The sequence below is a fragment of the Helicoverpa armigera genome, chromosome 14, assembly GCF_030705265.1.
Source record: "Helicoverpa armigera isolate CAAS_96S chromosome 14, ASM3070526v1, whole genome shotgun sequence".
Taxonomy (NCBI): Eukaryota; Metazoa; Arthropoda; class Insecta; order Lepidoptera; family Noctuidae; genus Helicoverpa; species Helicoverpa armigera.
Genome location: NC_087133.1, coordinates 11,636,184 through 11,660,757, shown reverse-complemented (window position 1 = coordinate 11,660,757; position 24,574 = coordinate 11,636,184). Strand labels below are relative to the sequence as shown.

General features: G+C 35.3%; 1 protein-coding gene across 1 annotated transcript; it reads left to right on the top strand.

The window, feature by feature from the left end:
* The first annotated feature begins 1,535 nt into the window (after positions 1-1,535).
* On the top strand, positions 1,536-17,239 carry LOC110375093 (uncharacterized). The gene is made up of 3 exons (XM_021333070.3): positions 1,536-1,746; positions 6,356-6,997; positions 15,535-17,239. Exons 1-3 carry the CDS (start codon positions 1,732-1,734, stop codon positions 15,694-15,696), a joined length of 819 nt encoding a protein of 272 aa, XP_021188745.3. The 5' UTR covers positions 1,536-1,731; the 3' UTR covers positions 15,697-17,239.
* Positions 17,240-24,574: the final 7,335 nt, after the last annotated feature.

Sequence of the window (24,574 nt, the reverse complement as noted above, 5' to 3'; positions counted from 1 at the left end):
ATCCACCTTATCACAATAGTGGTAGTCGATTAATTTATAACCATATAAATATTTGCTAACCGCAATACCCAATGGGCAGGTAGGCCTGCAAACCTTCGAATGAAGAAAATTACCGGAGGCTTTTTGATTAATAACCCGTGGCTTGACCATGTGCCACTAGGTCATTATGGCTCTTTCTTCATACTATCTATACCTAGATTTTTTTGAACAATCTAGTGTCTTGACACTTATCATATTACCACAGTAAATAAGGCATTTCTATAGAAAGTCCTAGTGCACGGTTAACCTATAGGCAATAAAATAGTATAATTTGAAGATGGTGGCAGTGGATGGATTTGGGCTGCCTATGACCGAATGGTTGGCAATCATTAGGGTCTAAGAACGTTCAGCAATGGACGCTAATATGCTGGCATGGTGCATGAAGTTAACACTTACAAGTGGTACCTCGTGGCAAAGAAACGCTATAAATCAGAACAATAAACTTACACGGAAACAATAAACTCGAAAACCATAAGCGGATACAGAAATCAATCACCAAATAATCCAAGGTTATGGTCAAGTCAGTCATGTTCCAAATAATCTGAAATGTCAAACGATATACAACCCAATGGCCTTTATAATAGAGATTGTAATCTAACACCATGGTGAAGACAATAGATTTTAATTCCATTTAGCAAGAATCAGGTGTGAAGCAATTTCATTGAGGAGAATGATCGGATGGGGGACCAACCATGCGGAACCAGAGCAATTGTTTTTTAGATTAAATAAAACTTGAATTATCAATTTTATATTTTTTGTGTAATTTTGTATCAAAGTCCATTATGTGTTTTTAGTTACTTAAGCAATTTCATCAGTGCAACGTTTTTAGGGTAAAATTCTTTATATAGATGAATGACCTATTGAGGTCCTAAACCTACATGCGTAGGTTTCTTTCCTCTAAATAAGGTCAACTTTTGATTAGGTACCTACCTTGAATCTGCCCAATAAACATTAGAATCATTATCTCTCGCTCGAGACATCGTTTCCAAATCATCAAACTACTTGCTCTTGATTCCACTACTTTAAATTCCACAAGTGTCAATACGTCGAACCATTAATTTGCAAGTTTCGACATTATCTAATAGCTAGGCTTGCATTTCATCGGCTTGCTCAAGAAAATGCTGATAAAATAAATTATCATACATTTAGGCTATCTAGGAAATGATCCAAACCAACATTTGTGGGAGGAAAACTGCCCGTCCTTCATTCATTTATCAATAGTTGGGAACATAATGAAAAGGTTAGTCTTTTGTTCCTCATCATAACATAACATTGCATTACTGTCATCCAGACATTGCGGTTGTGCTAGACACTACTTTCTTTGTGCAAGATCACTTATATACAGACCGTTTAGTAGATAAGATATAAAATAACATGCATAGATAAACGTCTACTTACACCGTCCGGAAAACATGACATGATCTAATGTTATGTGAGAAAAATCTGTAACACAATCACTTAATAAGAATGAAGTAGTTAAAAATCATCGCAATGATATGCGCATGAGTCGTTGATTGTGGTCATTCAGCATTCTGCGCCCGCGCTAGCCGCTCGCGTGCTAAACCACTCGATTTTAGAACAATCGATCGTGATTAATATCGATAAGTTTGAAATGTGGAATAACTTATTATACTTAACTTTTAAGTGATTGTGGTTTGTGTTTCTAATTTAGGTAGTCTTATTGGAGTTAATATGTTGCGATACTTGGTGAGATTTTTGAATATTTTACTGGGTTGGACACTTATTTTCTTTTATTATGTAAAAGGTGAAAATGTTATGCTCTGTCCTGCTTGAAAAATTTGAATAATTATGTTGATGGTTTAATTTTACAATAAGCTCATATATGTAGATTCAACTTAGCCACACTCCAAGTCTGGAAGGTATGCATGCAACCATTAAAATTCCCAACTTCAATATAGATATGTATGTATATTACTAAAGCAGTTCACGTAAAAAGCCGGAGTTCATCCCTCTTAAATTTGGGATCCCAAAAAATTTTATTTTATTTTCCGGGTTCTATGACACACATATGGGGAGATGAAAAACCTAATTAACTTAATTAGCAAAATATTAAAGATGCAAAAAAGAAACAGTATAGGTAGGTACTTAAATTCAAAGACTGAACTCACCGGGACTTTTCAGAAATCTCCTGCAACAAAATTATAAAACATGATTCTTATTTTTCTTTTGTGTTTTACATTAATATAACAGTATGAGTAATAACAGAAATCCAAAATTTCGATATGAAGGTTAACCAAAAATATTATAATTGAATCGAAAACAATACTCTTCAATGGTATGATTGTGGTGGTAAGTAGGGCAATCACAAGACATTTTATACCTTGAGCCACATTGTTACCATTCGCGCTTGACCGCTATGGCTTCTATGTGGAGAAAACAACCGAAAGTTTTGTGGATTTACCTGGATACTAAGGATCCAATAGTATAAACCATTTTCTTTTTATTTAAATACAATGAATGACAAAACGGACCAATGATATAAAGGTTTTCAGTTATGAAACCCTTAAAGTAAACAAATCGTTCCAAAGTTCCTTTTTATACATAGGTATTATGCCATGAACTTTCTGGTTCGCAGCATTACTTTTGGATCATTCCTAGTGCTTTACAAACGTATCTCATACGCAATGCAACCAAATACTTTGCAGAAACATCTGTCCATCTTTTGTACACAAAAGTTTCCACCAACCATCTCACACCTTGATCCATATCCACCGATTACATAACAACCTGGTCGTCCCCCATATAGCAGTAAAAATACATAACCATTCAGTTTCAATACATTCCGCGATGTTCGCAAAGGCAATCCGGTTGCCAAAAACAATTCGACCGGGAAATCATTATGATAAAGTTGTCATATAGTGACCTCCTGCTTGCGTGCTTATAAGGATTTCAAGTAAACATGAATGCGTATTTTTATACATCAGATTTTGAATTGATTTGGGAAAAATCGGCAGCTTTAACTCGAAGGTTTTATTTCATACAGATCTATCACAGTTTCTTATGACATGTAAAAAGTTGCGGGCGCGATGCTTAGGTACGAATGGGTCTCATGGAAAAAAAGGGGAAACGTTTCTGTAGATTTAAAAGCTTTCAAATCTTTAAGAAACTTATTCCACGCTTTCTTAACATAAGTATCAAACTGTGCTATGAGAACTGCTCACTGCCTTATTAAGGCTTCTATGCAAGTTGCAGGACTGATTCCTGCACAGTTTACCTAATCAGTCGTCACGGACCATAGTGTTTGTAGCAGTTACATAATGAAAATGTTATAATGATGACTGAAAAGTTCTGGAATTAACGTAAATGGTCGGATACATTTAAACAAATTACTTACGCATAATATCCAAATATTGGGTCGAGGGTAGGATTTCAGCACGCACACTACATTACTAATCAACTACAGGCAATTAAGGTTGCAAATAAACAATAATTAACGCTAAACATAATAACCTGTTAGCTACCTAATCAATCAATCAATCCAAAGCATTATCTACATAAAAATGTTTGTACTGTAATTACCAAAATTAGATAATGAAATACGTAATAAATAATGTAGTTACGTAGGTACTCATATTTTCAATAAAAACTGGTCCTAAATGAGTTTTATAAAGACGACCGAGGCAATATTCAGAAGATTAAATATTTTTTTATTGAACTTATATTTGTTCTATTTTACTAATTTCACACGTAAGTATATCCATTGTTCCAAATTATCGTATAATTAACGTCAATCTAAACTAATACCCACGACCTTAATTCAATAAAAACCAACCTCGTTGATTCTCATAATCATAATATACCTAAGTAGCGATATCAAATTCAATAGGTATAGGATCAAAGAGGCTGAGAAAATGTGCAATTATTTGCGAAACACTTAAGAAAAAAACTTCAATATCTAAACCAAAAAAATTTTAGTGGAGTATCGACAATATGTTAGCTTATTAATTAATTAATTGGTTGAGCAGAAAGATCTCTATATTTTGCACCACAATAAATCTTAAACTCGAAACTTAAAATATAGAGAAAAATATGCTTTTAACTCCTTCTTATACCTAATTATTTATTTACCTTATTGAGGATGAATTAATGTTGAAATACGCAGCCTTGAAATTGCCTTCTATTGGTCAAATCGGCAATTACAACTAAAAATAGTACCTACGATTATCGTCCCACTTAGTTAAATGGTGCATCTCACCGTAAATTAACTTAGTACTGTTAACTTTTTAATCTCTTTAAAAAACTATAGACAATTTTATGACCTCTTGTCAAAAAAAGGGCTGTCAAAACCACAGATCTATCATACCTCCTCTAGATAAGCCGACGATGACCGATGTCGCACGCAACTCGTGCGCAACGGCTCGCGCGAATACTACCTATGCAACAAACAAGACTGCCTTGCTTACTATCACGTCAATCATTTACTGTTTAATTAATAATTTTATAATAATTATTAGCTTGTTATACGAGTTAAGAAGAAAATTAAGTAAGCACTAAAACGACAAACGAAACGAAAAAAAAATATTCTCTTATGTCGGTGATTTATCGAATTAACAAACACAATTGAAACCTTTATTACCTACGAGTTGCAAACATTAAGAAATGTGCATTCTCTTGCAGATTAAATACTTTGTGTAAAACTACAACTGTAACTTAACTTTACTGCGTTTATTTTAATAAATCAACTTTATGCAATATTAATTTTGGACCACTTTCTTCAGAAAATGTACACCGTTATTACAAGAGGGAATTTCAAACTCTCGACCTTGCTTACCTTGTGCGAACTAATTAAAAATTCCGCCCATTTCCCTTGTTACGGCTAAGTTCCTGCAATAAATCGTTTGTGGAGAAACCTCAGAAATTGCTGAACAATACGCTATTCAACTTCAAACAATGTATCGTTACTCGTTAATATTAGAGTTGGGAATGCTGCAATTGCTTTCAAACACCTTTATGGTTTAATAATTATGATGAGGATAAGATGCTACTTCATAGACTCAACAAAGTGGAAAATAACTTGGGTAAACAACTTTGACATTTATATCTATTCACTTCACGTATTTTCTAATTTATACTCATAAAAGTAACTTTTATTTGTGCAAGACAATCTTGCAACCAGTGTCGACACTTTCTTTTATATTTTACCAAAAGAAATAAATTAGTCACAAACTAAAATGTTGGAAGAAAAGAAGATTTAGATCTATAATGCTCTAAACTAAAAAAAATTACGGTAACATCGCTAAAGTTGTTTACAATTATTATTGTGTGCACATTGAGCAATATTCATTATTGTGTTCTCGTTTTCATAACACAACAAACAATGTATAGAGGAAACTTTCATAAGTAGTATAACGATATTTATAAACAGCTACAAAGTTTATAAGAAAATATTAAAAAACTTTACTTAGCGCGTTAGGAAATCATTCACTCACTTTTTTATTCAGTTTTGTCTCTTCTACAAGAATTATAATAATTGGAATTTCAGTAAAAAAAAAAAAAAAAATTATGATAAAGATCCAATAGTCGCTGAAAATCGCTTCTCAAATACAAGACATAACTCCACAAAATAACTTTCTTCAAAGAAATGCTAATTGACCACACACACTTGGTTAAGGTTACCTAACCACCACGCAATATTAACTGCTCCATATAGCAAAGAATAAAGATACCGGTTTCGAAAATAACAACACAGTTGTTACGCGTTCTTTCGTCCAATAAGCGGAAACTGGTTAAAAGTCGGTCGACGTATGACTGGCTTAATTAAATCTTCAATCAATCAATAATTAACAAATCATTTTCCTCGATTTTACTTAAGTTCTAGCTTCTTCAGGGGTCCTAAGTTAGTCCTAGGTCACTAGAATTACTTCACGCATGGTTCTGAAAACGACATAAGTATCCTTTGCTGCTTTTCCATTTTTTAATGTATCTCCTATTAAATTCGATTGAAGACAGTGAAGTGAATAATTAAACAAAGAGTCTCGTAGTAAGATTAGCAATTACGATTACTAAAAGAGTACATCTATGCTAATTTTAAGGACATCTGCAAAAATAAGAACCTTGACCAACAATGGTGTGAATCCTATAACGATGTTACAAAAACAATATCATGTTGTGTGCGAAAATGTGCGTTAATTTTGCAAGATCTTAGAGATAAGAAGTGACAGGCCTTGCAAGATTTAAAGCAAGACACTGCAATTTTTATTTAGTCCATAAATTAAATTAACTCAATTTATTACCGGTGTAGCAAAAGATAAAATATATTTTAGTAATATAAATAACTATTTTTTTCTTTCCACAGGTACCCCTCCTATTCGTCTTGTCATCAGTAACATCCCGGAGAGAATGGATGTCACAATATCGACCGAAATACACAAAAGGGCAAATAGCATCCGAGTCGCAATTGAAATTCGCACTCGAGAACAAGTATGACGATACAGGACCGGGAGCTAAGCAGCCTGAATACGCCTACCATACATACAAAACCTTAGAAGACGCACTAATTGCATACTTAGATGACCCAGACACTAAGCTCCCAGAACATGAAAGAATGAAAGCTATCAATAAACTAACCAAAGCCCAGAACTACGCCACTCCAGCATCAGTAGGCAAGCTATTCCACAAGAACAGCCACTTCAATGACTTCACGAAACCACAGTTCCGACCTGTGAGTCATGAAACAGATCCATATAACTTACATGCGAACAAAATTTATTTTCCTGAAGAAAGTATACTTAATACGAAATTACCCAAAGGGGCAGCTGATGGCAATATTTTGAATTATCAAGCTGAGAAGGTGGAGCCGTTCGGGTTCCATAAGCTACACACGGTGAAAGGCAGTCCTTTGAGCTTGGCACATTACACCAGGGACAATAATAAACCTGAGAAGAAGCAAGAAATATTTGATGCTCATCCTAAGTACACATTTTCGTATGGAGTACATGTAAGTGAATTATTGTACTTAATTAATTCATTTGATAGATCGACTTCAGTTTGGATTTAGACGAAATTAAAGGAGCTTTTCTAGTCATATCACTTCCTAAACATTATCATAATGACACGAAAGGAAACTACCTCTATTTATTTTATCACCACAACGAGAGAGCGATTTCTCTACCAAACGGAACGATACTATAACGTTTATAAGTCGCAACTTGTTCTTGCAATCGCTAGCTTCTTGTCGAGCAAACTAAATTAATGACAAAAATACTATTTTCTTAAATGAATAAGTTTTGCTTGTTTGCGTAGAACTGCTATGTATCGGTAATAAGAGATTCTTAAGCCATGAGCATACACATGATATAAGCTGCAGCATACTAACGCTCAGTGACATTTACTCATTTATTTCTATTGTTTTTAAATTGCATAACACTTGTGAGTGTTTGCACAACAGTCGAGTAAATACGCATGCCGTAGTAGTGAGTTAGTGATTTGTAAAAGTTTTCTTTTTGTCATTGATTGCCGATAACGTGCTTAGGATTGCTTGTGAAGTTACTGGAAAAAATACCATTATTTTCTGTTCTGTCTCGTTGCTGGACCTTTGTCCTACACCCTTTCTATTTTGTCCTACACCTCCCGAAATTCAAATGAAATACCAGCCACGGGCACCTATCGTGTTTAGAATATCTCGCTATTTCTTCTGGGGCCTGTCCCAGCCGTGACGTTCGCCTTGGGTTCTCCACTGGGAGACAAGCCCGGCTACCAACACCTTAACATAATTAAACTAGGTGTGACACATTAAAAGTAGGCTTCTTTTTCAAGCTTTAGGTTGCGTATGGCAATTTCTCAACGAATCCGTAAAACTGCAAGTCTTCATTGAGAATAAGAAAGTGGTTGTGACTGGTTGCCACGTGGGTTGCGACAGTGGCCTTATTTCTCAGTTCAATCTCACTGCGATCTTTGTACGCGAAAATATCTTGTTTGATAGGCTTTTTTTGGGTCATACGCGGACGTTGTGTAACACTTTGTAAACCCGATGACTTCAGGACTATGCCACGATATACATATTGATGTAGCATCACATAATAGTTTGATTCATTGAAAAAAAATCATACAATGCCAACTTAACTACATATAAGCATTCACGGCAAAATGATGGACGCATAAGCGTCACAACTAAGTACTCCACTTTTAACTCACACTTATAATTTGGCAACATAACCGGTATTTACGCAATGCCCAGTACTAAGGAATACTTGAAGTACATATTAACAATGCAAGCGGCACCGGGGCGTGACGATAGCTTTCCATTAGCTGGTCAGTTCACAGTGCCAGCTAGGTGTTTGGAAATTTTTCCTGGAAGTATGCTTCATTTGTTTATTTATAAGTTGCCAAATTGTCGAAAGGGCTAGAACAGTTGAACATCAATCGATACATCTGATTGGCCACTTTTTAAAATAAAAAGTCTCTGTGCTATTGAGAAAAGTCAGCTACGCAAGAATAGTATAGTACACATGCATTTGGGCAGACACAGGTGCACTCTCTACTCCCTCACTCTCATAGCCCAAAGGGACGGCAATCCGACATCACAAGAATGAGATTAGGTGACCCAACCAGGGCCCATAGTTATAAGTTATTAAAGTGAACAAAAAATCTGTATGAGTCCATGTTTCTATATTGAGCAAAGTAGAATGCAAAATGAATGAACAACGCCGTCTGTTCAGAGCACTCCGAAATAATTTTATATTGCAAAATGTCAAGTTCAAGTACTGTACCTACTGAATTAAAATAGACAACAAGCTTTATTATAATAATGACAGACATTTCAATCTCAATGCGTCTTGACAACTACCTCATGCCGTGGTCGTGAGAAGTTCAAGGCAATATTTTTTAGATCTGGTCCCTAAAATCATAATGTCAGTAAGTAGAGATATTGCTCTGTACAGGAACTTATAGATAGAAATCACGATAATGATACGTATTTGCTATAGTTAGGTATAATGTCTTATTTTGGGTATCAATACCAAGCAGCATCTCCGAAGCTAAAAATATCTAACACTGCACTCACCGATTCCTATGCCCAGTGCGGTGACTGTGGGCATATGCTCATCTTAGGGGATACCTTCTACTTTATCTTACCTTTCTATCTATGCCATAACTTTACATTTACAATATCAATAAACGTTAGATAAAACCACACTTTTTTCTAAGCAAAGAGTACACTGCAAGCTTATAACAAACTTTGTCACCCCAGGCTATTTCTAACACAGTATAACACAAAGAATGTAATAGACTTGTCTCAAAGACTTGTCTCGTGTCTGTTGAAAGCAATAACAATAACTGTGATCGACACGACAATTTGGCGTGCCGTGAACAGGTCGGGGTCAGTCGTGCAAAGATTAAGGTGGTATGTCCAAACTGAATGGCGTCTGTCGTGATGGCCCAGAGGAAAATCTGTAGGTATCGTAATTTTGTAATGTCCCTGCCCTTATTAATTGTTTGTTGTAAGTATAATTAATTTGTATAATTGCGGGAACTAATCTTTTGTATCTTTTATGTTGCTTGGCTTGGTCGCTTCCCGCTTTTCCCTACTTATACCAAGTGTACATATTCTTTCCTATAAATTTTAACTGGACTGTCAATTATCAGCCAGGATACCTCTGAAATGCACCCTGACAGCAACTATACCGAGGATGACGTTATAGCTGCCCTATTGACATGGGGTTTTAAACCAGACTCCTCAAACCCATGCTACACTCTCGATGTATGAGGCAAGGTTCACCATTTGGATTGAAACTCCACATTTTTATGTCCATTCAGTTCTCAACCAATATTTTCGTCACGGAACATTGTATGAGTCGCTGCTCAGAAACCATTTCTGGAAACCACATGCATGTACATACTACATACGTATGCTCGGAATTTAATTCCGAGCTGCCCTTGAAAACTGTACCTACCTAATCCTCACTATCATAGCTACCAGACAATCATGCTCCAGCCATAATAAATCATATCGAATCCGATATAATTTGAATACATTCTAATGATCGTTAGTTTGTTGGGCATACCATTATTATCTGAGTAGCCTCAAGCCAAGAAGTTGTCCGTGAAATGAATAGGCGTTTTGTTGAACAACTGACTTTAAACCATTGTCTAATATGATAATTTATGTGCAAATTGTATTACATACCTTGTAATTATGATATCTCTAGCAAGGTTTTTAGTATACATTAATCTTGATTTAGTTTATAATTATAGCTTTTGCAATCATTGTCAAGTTCGCATTGATAGAGAAACACCCACTGGTTTTGACACTGACCTCCCCACTCAGAGACATTTAATGGTTACTTAAGCCATTCCTTAGAGAAGGATTTGTACATTCCGTCACTAAGGAGTGACGTAAGTAATCATTAAATGTCTCTGAGTGTGGAGGTAGGACTATCTTTGGTTAAGAGATGAAAGCATGTAAAATCGGCATTTACACTTCATTACATACAGAACCTGTGACTCCAGCTAAATCTAGTTTTTATTTTTCCCACTCCACACCAGTAGCTGTATTACTTCATCATCATCATCGTCTTGCCCTTATGTTAATGTTCTTTAGGGTTGGCACAGCAAGAAGGTTGCTTGTGGGATAACAAGCAACCTTCGCCTACCTCTAAATCTTTCTAGCCATGTCGACTTTTACACAATCCATCCATCGTTTCTTTGGTCGTCTCTTTCCACTATATCTATCAGTATCTATTACTTACTGTTTTTAATAAGCTTCATATTTATAGATGAAAGTTACCTGAATCTCAATCACAACGAATAAATTAACAATCATTGAAGCCAATACGGAACTTGTCGCCTTGTACCTTTTTAACTGACTTCTTATATAAACTGACCGGTATTTCCATACAATTAGCTCATTGGTTGGTCGTTCAACTTTTTTTCCGGAGTGTGACAGAATGAAACTAATTTGCTTGTAAGCGTATGCATCCGCGTACGACATTTTGTTACGCGTTACTTTTACTATGTTTTTTTTTTGTACTGCTAATTGCTATTGGCTTTATGGCTGTTATTGTTACTTTGATGTGATGTCAAAATGTTTCTTTCTACAACTGTTCTCTAACGTAACCGTACCTTCGCAAAGCTGCATTCTATTGCTAAAATTCTATCGATGATATTGAAGAATAGAAGTTACTTTTGCCCAGTACATTGGTAGAGTCACTTTTACATACCAATGCAACAAAAAATCATCAAAAGATACCACAAAAAAACGAAAAGTGATGACACACTTACCTTGATTCTACAATGTTTTGCTACACATATCTGAGACAAATAGTCTCATTTCGTTGTTTACATAAGAGCTAGTTTACCATACAATGGGTTTACTCAACTAGCGCACAGTGTGACAGACAAATGACAATGTTATTGCACTTTCTAGCGACACGAACCGCATTCTAGATTATTATACTTTCTCTGGTAGCCGCTGTGAATACTATTAATAGATATTTTATAATGGTAATCTATGATCATAATAAAAGTAAATTGCATAATTTATTCGCTACTAAAATAAATGCCGTTTAATTATATTAAATACTTAATATCCATGAAATAAGTATGATAATAGCATTTGGATCATCAATTTTTTCAAATAATTTACACTTGGCCGTTCATTTTGGCAATGAACTAGTTACCAATTTGCAAAGTTAATTAATTAATTACCTAATTTATTTGACACACAAGCAAACAAATTAATATCTACGGAATGCGTACCTGCTTTCAATTTCCAAACAACCAATAAAGAGAATGCATATGCATGAGATTTATGTAAGAAAAAACTAGGCCTAGAAAACAAGTAGGCTTCATTCATCACCAATCTAATTTACAAACACGTTAGCTTAAAATCTCACAGCATACATTGCTGCTTTAACACTGGTACCTAAACTCCTTCTCTATACATTAGCGTCAATGTATGTGGTACAATAAAAATGTCGTCGGATTTAATTGCCTTTAGGAAGTAAGGTGTGGCGGTTACGCAATGGGTATACCCGACTGTCGTAAGGTTACGCGTGCAATGACTGACTGACTGACCAAGGAGTTCATGTGAAATTAATGTCGTCAAGAAAATTATAATTAAATCGATACGTATTGCGGATATTATGGTAAATTATGTGCTTGTGTGGAAATTTTATTTTTGGATGACCTGAATGAGAAAAAAATATAAACAAATTGTATTTTTTTTTATAAAAATTCAGAAATCTTCTATGTTATCTCTTATTAAATTTAAATAAGTAGTAGGTATAACAAAGTTACACAATTCAATCCATTAACGGGATACACCACGCTATTGCACATTGCATTACAACAATTATTTGAAAGGGTAATTACCAGTACCTAAATACATAAACATAAAGTACTAAGAAGCAATTAAAATACCTCGAAAGAATGTAAGTAGATTGTAAAGGCTATAAAAAGCAAACAACCGACAAATACCTTAAGAAAAAAATGCATAATAATTAATACTACTAATCTGATCAAGGATATAATAAAATATAATCGAAGTTGTGCAAAAAATAGAACATAAGGAACTCTGAACCATTACCTACACCCAAGTATTTTGTAGCAAACGCACTTGACCTTCGTCAGTCGGGTATACACACGTGAATGCGTATACGCATTCGAACTTACTTTTAACTTGTAGCCTTGTACCTTCCGTCACACTGTGAAACTTCAGTATTCGAAAATAGACCTTATAACTTTAGAACAAAGTATATTTTCAATTGCAGTAAATTTTGTGTTAGTGGTGCTTGCAACTCGATCTAAAATCAAACGTATTCCTATGAAGTTAAGGTTTAATTTGATGTGCCCAAAACAGAGATTTGCAAAACCTTCAGAAAGGAAATTTAATTACGATTTTTAGAACCACACTATAATTAGAACAAATTGTAATGGTTTTTTAAACAATTATCATATCATAGCGTGCCATTGACAGTCGAATTGTAATTATTTAAATGGGCGATGGCCGCCGTTTTATTCAATTGTTTGTTTTACTTAATAATAAAGGACACTCGAGAATTTTAAATGCAACCAAAAATTTAACTATATGCAGTAAGGCTGGTACATTTGGTTACATAATCCGCTCGCCTGAGATGGCCAATGGGAGAGAAGTCAATGTGAAACAGCTCTCTTCTCCTGGGCCGACATCGCTTAGCAGGATTTTCGCAAAAGCTCTTCTATTTTTTTTATTCCCTAGCCACACACTGACTGCTTTATTGACCCCTTAGAATTAAATACCAAAGCAGTTTTGTGTTTCTGGCAATTCTCACAAGGGTTCTTACATTTTAGGAATTTGGCAGACCTTTCAAAGTTAGGTACCTTTTTCGGTGCTCAGGATATATTACATAGTCATTATATTGTCAAAAAAGTATTGCCAGGTTCCGTGACTGCAGATTTAGACTACCTATTTATTATTTAAAAGGTAACATCGTGACATGAAAATAAAGAACGGATTATATAGGATAACCTTTTCAATAGATTTAGTTAAGCCTGTTAAATGAAATGGTACTCTTTACTAAGACATTACCTTGAATTTGCCACGCCTTCATTTAGAAGATATTTGAGATCTAAAACAAAGGAAGTGTAACCTATATATTAATGACTTGATCTCGAGTGATTGACGGGTCTACTTGATAGTGTGTAATTGGAATGTTATCTAGGAAATTAATTTGCATAAGTATTTATTTTTCCAAGGTGGCACGATTTTTTTGTTCTTCATCAGGTTCCTTGTAAATGAATGAAAGGGGTTTCCAGCTATTTCGAAAGAAGCTAATACTTTAACAAAATATGCCAAATAAAAAAATATAATTTGTGTCAAATAATCGTGGATGAAGGGGACTCTAAAGAGCGATGGATGGATTGGATGAAAACCAATACGTTTAGGAATCCAAATTAGGCTGCAAGACAGCACTTTTCGAATGTCAGAAATTTACAAAAGACAGCCCCCAAAAAGGCCAATCTTCACAAGAAGAAAGAACGTTCCTTGTGTGTGAGATGAAGGCAGATGGAAGAGTATGGAAGAAGAAAATATGCTAAAGTAAAGCAAACACTTTTAATATCCCATAAATGTTAGTTAAATACATGTTTGAATTGCCATAAACACTGCAATTTACAATTAAACCCTGAACAGTAAAGCTAATCTAACACCCTATTATTACTGATTGAATGATACGATTACCTGAATAATGCTCCTATTTATCATTCCTTGTGTTCTCAAATAAGCACTTTATAGTCTATAGTATCACGAATCTGAACTTAATAATATCTTGTAAACAAATTGATGTGTTAGAACAATAGGAAGGTTGTTCCGATGTAGGTAAATGTCAGTTGCAAATAACGCATTGGTATTTTATAAGTAAGAGGTTTAACTGACGTGAAAATTGTGGTTTATGGCTTGAGAACCTTCAGGTAATAACTACTACTTATGATTTGTGTTAAAGTCAAAACTAAAGACATAGGTAATCGGCGGCAATTCTATCTAAGCAAATCAACCAGTTTCGCAGGACATTATAGTGCACAAGCTTTTGCGCAGACACAGGTGCACTCGCTATTCCTTCACTCTCATAGCCCGATGGTACAGTAATCCTACAAAACACCTGAAAAGATTAAACACCTTTTCTTTATCGTTTATGTAAAGAAACTGTATAGAACAAAGATACATTGATGTCGATGTAACTAAAACAAATGGCACAGGAAACGTACGTCAATTGACTCCACTTCAATCAACACACGTGGGTCCTTTATTGTTTTTACTATAAAGTACTTTATTTATATTATAAAACTAGTTTCCGTTAGCGGTTGCTTGGGAACTTCTTCGCGCATATTTATAGCCTTCCCACGTAAAGAATTATGTAACACAGAAATATTTTTGCTAATTGGATCAAAATGGCTCATCGTCACTCTACGAATGCACGAGGAAGGCGGCCATCAGAGAGGAGTGGCGGCGGGTTGTAAAGCTTGCCACCAACACCTGAAGTGATGACCACGACCACTCTGTCAAGAGTGATAACGACAAAGAAGAAGAATTGGATCAATACTTTTTGAGATTGGTTCAAACAAAGCAACAATCTAATTCTTCAGAAATAATAAAAGCACAGATACCTAGTATATGTATAAGACCATTAATAAACTACCATGCCTTAGATTCCAGTATGTACAAATTATGAAAGTCCTTAGGACAATTTACTATTCCAGCCTAAATATGAAAACAGTATCTAACTCTTTTAACTAGGTTTCTTAAGTTTAATCACCTAGCAAGCCCAGGTGTTAGAGTTTTCTCAAATCCAAATGACGGCCTCTGAGGTGGAATTGTAAAGACTGCTACTGAGTAGCATTCTGGCTTTACGTGCCCTGCCAGGCACGGGGGTGTAATACAACCACCTTCAGCTCCGGACTGCTTTGCGAAAGTTTCGAAAACCCACAAAGTGCTCAGCAGCGCTATCGACAAATAGACCAACAAGGTAGACACCAAATAACAAAACCTCTTCTCAATTCCAGGACAAGACCACAGGCGACTCGAAGACTGTTCAGGAGAGCCGCGACGGTGGCAGCGTGCGAGGGTACTACAGCTTCCTAGACTCTGACGGCAAGACACGCTCCGTCTACTACACGGCCGATGACCGGCTAGGGTTCCGCGCCAATGTGCAGAAGACCGATTAGAATAGTTTAATTAGCTAGCTTTAATTGTATGATGGTAAGAGAGGATTTGCCAGTCTAAGGCCCGAGGTTACTGTAAACGCCAGTTTTCTTAAAACATCAGTTAACTCAAAGTTAAGCTTAAAAATGCGTAGTAGTTTCAAGAAAACTGACGTTTATTTTATTCTAGAACTTGGGTTTTGGAGTTGTAGAAATTTTTCAGTAGTCATACAGACTCCAAAGTTGCCTTAAACCTCGTAAAAATGGTAAACTTTTGTTTTTAAAAAACAGTTCCACCAATATGTTGCAGAGTTGCTCGCAAATTGTCGGCCGATGCAACATTCTCGTTGCTCATCAACAATGTTGATCAACTGTTGCTATACAATTGTTTACCATTAATACCTGGCGTATATTGATGTAGTCACCACATTTGTTCAGTTTTCTCTTGTATCCTGCTCCTTTGTTATGAAATATTAAAATTAGTGATACTGACGTTTTCCTCATAGTTACCACTGTTGATTTTAGTTTTTAGGTTTTTAATGAGTGTCAGAGTCAAAAGATTTATATTAAAATGTTTCCTTGCCCTGTACCCTATATGCCTGAGGGTCAGTCTCACAAATTTTTGACCCTTGTTTAGTGATCCAGGATTTACTCTAATTGAAAATAAGACATAGCTAAGAGCTTGCCAGTGAATATAAGTGCATGTATGGGTAGTCAAAGCAATCTAATTCGTTTAAGATCCCATCGCTAATTTAGTACGAAGGATAGACTGCGAAGCTTAAGCAGATACGACTAGACAGTTTTTTGAGTTTTTAGTGTATATTGTAAATCAGTCAGTCTGACTGTCCGTTCTAACTACCACATACCTACCCAGGACTTGAAAACTATCCCTACTAATATAAAAAAGCTAAAGAGTTTATTTGAAGGCACTAATATCAACAACTACGGGTGCGATTTGAGTAACTCCCGCAGTAGTTGATAGATGGCCCACGTATCTAGGTAGGCTAGTTTTTATCCTAGTGAGCGAAGTAGTGTGTCCTTTTTCACAAAGTGGATAAAACAGCTGGCGGAAGCTGGTCATTAAATATTTTCTTAAGCACCGGATGAGACCACATTATCTTAAGTATGTTTTTATACCTTTTCCATTCATCTGTAGCGAGTTTCTTGAACATTTATAAATTAAATAAAATTGTACTTTTCTTATATTATTTATCATTATAACAAGATTATGTGTTGCTATCATAATATCTGAATGGTGTATCATTACTTGAAGAATTCGATGTCGATTGTATAAACTTCACGTAGGTATAATGTTTTCATAATAATTGTAAACCGCGTCAGATTGCAATGTTTTTAGTTTTATTCAGGCGCTTAATGGACTAGTCAAAGCAAGATTCCGCCAACTGAACTAGACATAATCTATGGTACTACAATTACAAAGAGTTTGTTTGTTTTTTATTCAATTGTCCCGGCTGTCATTGAACATCCTTGGCAGTCGTTACTGGTAGTCTGACACCAGTCTAACCAAAGGGTACTGGGTTGCCCGGGTAACTGGGTTGAGGGGGTCAGATAGGGCAGTCGCTCCTTGTAAAGCACTGGTACCCAGCTACATTCGATTAGTCTGGAAGCCGACCCCAGCATAGTTGGGAAAAAGGCTCGGAGGATGATGATGATCGTTTTTAATCACTCACTTCAGGAAATGCTGGCCTTATCTAAAAAGGTTTTACACTTAAATGTTACACATTAGACAGTCCAAGAAACAAGCTTTTTTCAGCTTCATAATATTAGTAGGTTATTTTAAAGTCGTTTTCTTACCTGGGTACCAAATGAATAAGGCAATTTCTATTCGTTACGTAATGTTATATTTCTGCAAAAGATTTCATAGACTCGTGGATTTTAACTTTTTCCCTAGAGTTTTCATTGTTTTTCAAAGCAGTCTATCCTTATGTTACAATGTGTAAATACTTATTTTATGTTATTCTATTGTGTGTTTATACCTCATTTTTTACGGAAATCTTTTTTATTTAAAATAAATGTAAATTATGGTTTTATGTTGTTTTATTTACTTTCAGGCAAAACCCTGCATGTATTTCCGACTATCACACTTTGCGGAATTTCTTTATACAAAATGTGATAATAGCTAACAATATCGTGATTATTATGATCATAATAAGATATATAGTTTGGATGCCTACCGGTATACCTTCTAAAAGCACAGCAATTACTGAATCTTCCAACTCTCAGTTACCTATACTTTTCAGTGGTTTCAGAAATAAGTATTTAAATATAAATATTTTGCTATTTAAATCAATTACAAGAGCGTCAATAAACCATATGTAGTAAAAATACTATAGTAAGAAACTAGAAATAAACGTAGGCACCATAACGCATACGCCTAGTGAAAAACAACATTCCTACACTTCAACTTAGCGCCTTAAAAAAATATCTCTGCAACACTGCTCCGTTAAGGCTTGCTTGTCTTATCTGAACAATACCAATGGATACTTTCTATAAGATAAAACCCGGACAAAAGTTTCGATATTATTAATTTGATAATATTATTATAATCCAGACAAAGGCATATAACATCGAAACTTTCTCATAACAAATTCTATGTAACTGAGATTCAGTCCTGAAGAGGAACCCTAAAAACTATTTCTTTAACTACACAAGTCAGACAAGATAGTACTTAGAACTTATATTTCACCGAGATAGAAGTAACCACCATCTCTCAAAACAAAATTCACCAACAGAAATATTAAAGGCTACTCAATTTTAAATCCCAAAAAAAAACTTACGAACCATTTAAACGCATTACAGCTACCGATTCAGAGATTAATCTATTGTTATGGCTAATATTGTTAGCTTAAGCTCCGAGGATTATTTGCCATCGATACTCGTTTTGTGAGCCGTGGCGCGTCTGTCAAAGATACACATCTTTTGAAACGGGTCACACTTGACAACTTTGGTCAAATGGTTGGTTTTTTTTTTGTGCATTTTTTATTGAAGTTGAGTTTCTGGATTGAGTGAATTTGTTGGTTGGAATTTTTATAAATGTTACGGAAATATCGGACCTCTTTATTTTATTTAGGTATGTAAAATGGAGAACTTAAAGCTAAAAACACACAGACAGGGAACAGTAAGTTATTCTGAGTGCCAAACATTTAAAATTCTTAGTCTCTGTCACTCAAAAACAACTGGAGCCATTTACATAAGATAGGTATTCGCCAAAATAAATACCGTCAAGGAAGACATCATAATTCAAAGTGCAAATCAGGGCTGTAATGGTTGTAGAAACTTATGTCATGTTTAAAATAAGTAATCATAAGTTACGCACCTTATTTTTAATTATATTAATTTACCGCAATTGCCAAAACTGGCAATTCATTAAACCAATCCTTTATACCATTTATCTTATAAAATACTTTCAAAAAATCTTAAGATACCGACAGCTAAGTAGATGATTATCATGCTCTATCGTACAACAAACAAATCTCATTTCAGATAGGTTACTGATACTCTGAAAAGATACCTAAGTAAAATAATAATGAATCCGTTGGATAATAATAATGAAAACAAAGGCATCCTGTCTCTACACTGCAGTTAATACGTGCATGATAACAAATATTATTAAAATTGATAAGAGCAAGCAATTACGTAGACGCCGGCGGTAAGATAGCCTTAGTCAAAAACATCAGTATCTATTGTTAAGATCTAATAAGAAATATCATCAATGCTACCACGATACGCAGTAATGATAGCGATTACTGACAATAGAAGGGTTGGCAAATGGTTCAGTATATTTTGACCGTACAGTTTGGGAATTATAAAACAAATCTTGATTAGCAATCCAGTCCAACCAAGATATTTGCCCTCAATGCACATAGTCAGTTCTACCTCATCCCTCTGGAGAGTTATTGAAATCCTGGTGCATGAAGAATTACAGGAGAAGCATTTGGTGGGCATGATATAGTAACTAATATTGCAAAGTCAAATAACATAAAAGCATTCTAACATAATCTACCTATCCTTATACTTCTTCCACCAAAACAGCATCTGTGCTAATTACATATCCCAATTAAAGAATTGATGTGTCATCATCATCATCGCAGTAATAGAATGTCCACCACTGATATGAGAAGCAGCCTACATCTCACGCCTACCCGTTAAATCGTCTGAATACCTCATTGGTGACTATCCTATGCTGCGTTTTCGTGCTGCTAAACAGAATTTTGCAAGATTTTCAAGGAATTCTAAAACAGTACAAAAGTAAAATTGATTAATTGCTAATACATTATGATAGTGTTGGCAGTTGGTATCGCTGATAAACGGCTTACATCGACACAGTTATACGTTGCGATAGCTGCAATGATTTCCGAATAAGCATGTCATGGTTACGCAAGAAATGGTCAGTTTTACAAAATAATGGGAATTTTGGAAAATACTGCATAAGTATAGTTTCATCATCTACCCAAGTATCTAAGCTTCTGAAAGATAATGCTCACAATTACTTCAAACCTACTTGGAGCTACAAATACGGAAAGACACTAACCTTCTACTTCTAAACTCATTCAAAAAAACCTCACACAATCTCACCCTACATCAAAAAAATGTCTACAGCCTACAGCACAATCCTCAATATTAACATTGAAGAGGACTATGCATTTCTGGCAGACGTTTTAATTTCCCATACACCCCATCGCAACACATTGAACACTATATTTTCTGGTCTTGTTTTGACTAGCCTCATTTGCATCTCAGACACACAAAATGATACCAAAACAAAGACAGTGCTTACATACGCGTGCCATCACCCTTTCAAATTCAAACTTCATCTCTTCACATCTTAATTCCCTAAAGTGCATTCTATTCTCCGAAGTCCTGGGTCCTGTACCCAGGGCTGGACGGACAAAGGTACCCTTTATATGTAGTTATGTATAAAATAATACTGTTGTTAGTTTGTGGAGGCGTCCCAGCGAGCTGTCACAACAACACGGACTCGCGCCTCGGCGGATGTGTTGTGTTGCTCAAAGCTTTTGCTAAGGATATCATGCAAGGCGTATGTAATAAAGTGAGTGGTTATTTAATTGGGTTTGTATTTGACTGGTGCTTTTCTTTAAGTAGTGGTGTTGATGGAGTCATGAATTTGAAACAAGACTACTTATATGCATATGGCATTTGTGAAATATACATAGAAGGGCCTTCTTTTCTTCTTTTCTCTTCTTTGTTCTTTGTTTCTTGGTTCTTCTTTTCTTAGCTAAAAGTCGTTCATATATTAATGCTCATTTCACTGATACTCCGAATGGAGTGAACTTGGATGATTACAAAAGTATACCTCATTATTTTAAGTTCAATGTTACATTATCCGAATTTCTACATTTCATGATTCTAATTTATAATTATTTTTGCACTTCCATTGTCTTATCTAACTCAACTTTGAGCACCAATGTTTTGCCGTCAATCGTTCAATGATTCGGAACGGCATCTCGTTTTTTTCGGAGCCGGGTCGGTGTCACGCCACGGCAGGTAGACTCAAGCCATAAAGTATGAAATACATGATACAATATTGATATTAACCTGTAGGTTCCATTCGGTTTAAAGAGAAATTGACGCCTAAATGTAGGTTAGCTGGGACTTAAAAAGACCTAAAGTTAATTGTCTTCTTTTATTACCAATCTTATGGCATGAGGGGTGGTTTCCTTAGGTACAAACCATAAACCATTCTTATAAGTTTTCATGCGTCCTGCAACATTTGCTATTTGCTTACCTACAGGCTTTCGTTCGTTTCGTTTCGGTTTGAAATGGGTTATAATATAGGAAATGTTTTATTTACCTATTTATCATTTTCTTTGAACTTTGAAGAGCACCATGTAGTTTTATATGGTAAGGCCACGAATTCTTTAGTTAGGTACTAAAGAATTCTTGAAACAAAAACCCTCTACAGTTCAAACACAAACCAAGAACGTCTAAAGCTCAAAGGAGTCTAGATAGCAAGGTGTTGTGATGGCCAGATAACGCGCTCTACCCGACGTGCAAGGAAATTGCAGTCAGCGGCACGCACACACGCTCACGCTTGCGTTCATATGTGTGCGCCCTACATACGCAATGGTGTTTGTGGAACTGGGAAATTGGGGCATTGGTGCTGGAAAAAATGCTGGGTCTTAGAAAAATGGTGTTGTTTTGAAAGAGATGTCTCTTGAAGTGTTGGTCTTCCACGATAAAAGGGTAACACTGAAACATTTTTTCACGTTCGGATCTGTAGTTCCTGAGGTTATGCGTTATGTTCAAGCAATGGTTGAAGTAAATAAACAAACGAACGAACTCTTCAGCGTCATGGTACAAGTAAAGATAGCTTAACCTGTAACAACCAGTCTCTGTCTATTAACAAAATTGAGCAATCTTAAAAGCAGATTAGAAACATAACTCCGCAGCAAAAGCTAAAGATTATCTAAATCTGGAGTCCATGTAGGAAATGAACATCGGTGGGTTTTTCCAAAACTTAATGATTACACTATACCTACCAAATTCAACATTCGACCTCACGTACGCGATAATCTTTCTTTATCTTCGAAAATTATCAGAAACGATAACAACGTACTTAAAAACAATCAGAGAATGTTTGCAAAATGTTAATAGTTTTGCTTTTAGTAACACAAAACCCTTTACAGTTATTTCAACAAACATTTTAAAGGTTGTATGCCCACCTACTGAGACGCGCGTGTTCCGTACAAATCCCAGATATCCCACCAACATTTTTGTTACACCTGCAAAAATAAACTTGCACTCTTATGACATTTGCACTAAGATTCAAAATACAACAGCTGTGAATATTGCAACAGCATTAACAAAGTGGTATCTCACCTGTCCATTTGTACAGGAGTTTGACTAATTCATAGAGGAATTTGCTTCTCCTATGGGAATAGAGTTATTCTACCTATTCCGTGTGTTCGCTGAGCAAACCCCTGAGGAGTTACATGTGGCTTAAAGAAAATAGTAGGTTCCATAAAAGATATAATCATTCACGGGGTAAAAGAAGCAAAAAATAATACGGATAGCAAAAAAACTGAACATCCAGGTGAATTTGATGAACCTTGAAATATAGATGAACAAAAAGTTTTGGACACGGACGCGTGTCGCGGTTCACCACATTACTTGTAAGTTGTAACACAAAAACTTGTTAACCACACAAGTATTGAGTTACCAGCTAATAATCCCCTATAAAAAATGATGTTAAAAATATAGATTTTTAAGAAAGGGAAGAGCCAATAGAAGTAAACCTGATGGTGAACAGGTGATTTTTCCTGGCAGTGTTCTAGTAAGTAATATTCCAGAGGCATAGCTTTTGTTTCATTAAAGGCCGATTTGCTTTCGATTTTGAATTCATTAAGAGTAATTTATAGATGAATCTGATAAAGCAAAAGAATCCAAAAGTCTCCAGTTTTTCTAAAATGGTTTTCACAAACAAAAAATTTAATGGTGAAAAAGGTTTTCAACAACGTCTGACTCGATTATTAAATTATTTTTCCGAGGAAGTTCCGCAGTTAGCTGAAATATCTACCTACGGCATTAGGTACTGTCGCACTGTTGATTCTAAGAGCCATTCGAAAATCTATCCACAACTTTTTCTCTGCTGTATTAACTTACTTTAATTGTACAGAAACTTGCAATACGCTATTCTTTATTAACACAAATGTCATCTTGGCAAACCTTAAAATAAACGTGAATATTCATAACAGTCTCAGCGATGGAATCGTTGACACTTTTCAAAGTAACGATAATCTGATGTACTGTCTTGTTCCTCCATTTTTTACCTCTGGACCGGAAAGTATCATCTTTTGTTTATCTCCGGAGCTTGTCGACAGCCCATCGCCACGTAATTAGAAAGACAAGGTAGCTTTTTTCATCATACATAATTGACAGGGAAGCTCAATTTGTGTAAAGAAATTTCAACTCTGTTTTGGAGTAGCAAGGTCTTTATTTTTATGTAGGATCTGATGGGCAATGGTGGACAGTGTAGACTTTTTGTTGAAATATTGTTTTTCGTCGACACTGCCATTTTTATTGAGTCTGCTTTGGTTATGTTTCATTTTTTTGTGTCCTTTACTTAAGAGGAGTTCTGTAGATTATACACTGGAGTTGCCTTCACTTGAATATGTTGATTGATTTTTGAAGATAGATTTCAACCACGGTCTAATGTAGACTTTCTAGAATTTATATCTACAACAAAGAGTAAACATAATAGCGTGTAAATGTAACCATGTTCCGATAAGTTTGTGGCATATCTGTTGTTATCTTGGACGTCATTTTACATCGCTTAAGCATTAGCTATCGTACGGCCGATTATTTTTAATCTTTCTGAAAACTTTGGATATTATTAATTTAATATACTAAACTTATAGTTGATTTCCCAGTTTCTCACGTGAAAATTGCTTAATATTTTTTTTCATGATCTGATAATAATACCAGGTGTGATATCATCAGTTTAATTTCGTAATAATTTGTGTTGATTTCATGAAACTGGAATCTCAAACATGAGCTAAATACCTGATTTATCATGCTTAATGACATTACAACACGTTTTTTTATGTTTTGTCATGTTAATATAAGCTGATGTAAAGTTATCAGGAGCCTAACAGATAACTGTCTATTTTTGCGGTCTTTTGGCAACCAATGTAAATATAAGTGCATACTTTCCAAGTATATCTTGGACACCAATGACTGATGTGGTGAAAACATCTCGAGAAAACCTGGACTTTAAAGTCTGAAATCTCTAATCGGGCTTCAGCATGTGTAGTGTTAACGCCCATTCGATCCTTTCCCATAATAAGAAAAGGTCTATATCCTGCAGTGGAACATTAAAAACGTTGAAGACAAAAGAACAATCAACATAATCAAACCCAAT

Excerpts from the sequence above, each read along its gene's own strand:
- LOC110375093 (XM_021333070.3), top strand. Across the intron at positions 6,998-15,534 it reads CATTTTCGTATGGAGTACAT|GACAAGACCACAGGCGACTC; the intron begins GTAAGTGAATTA and ends TCTCAATTCCAG.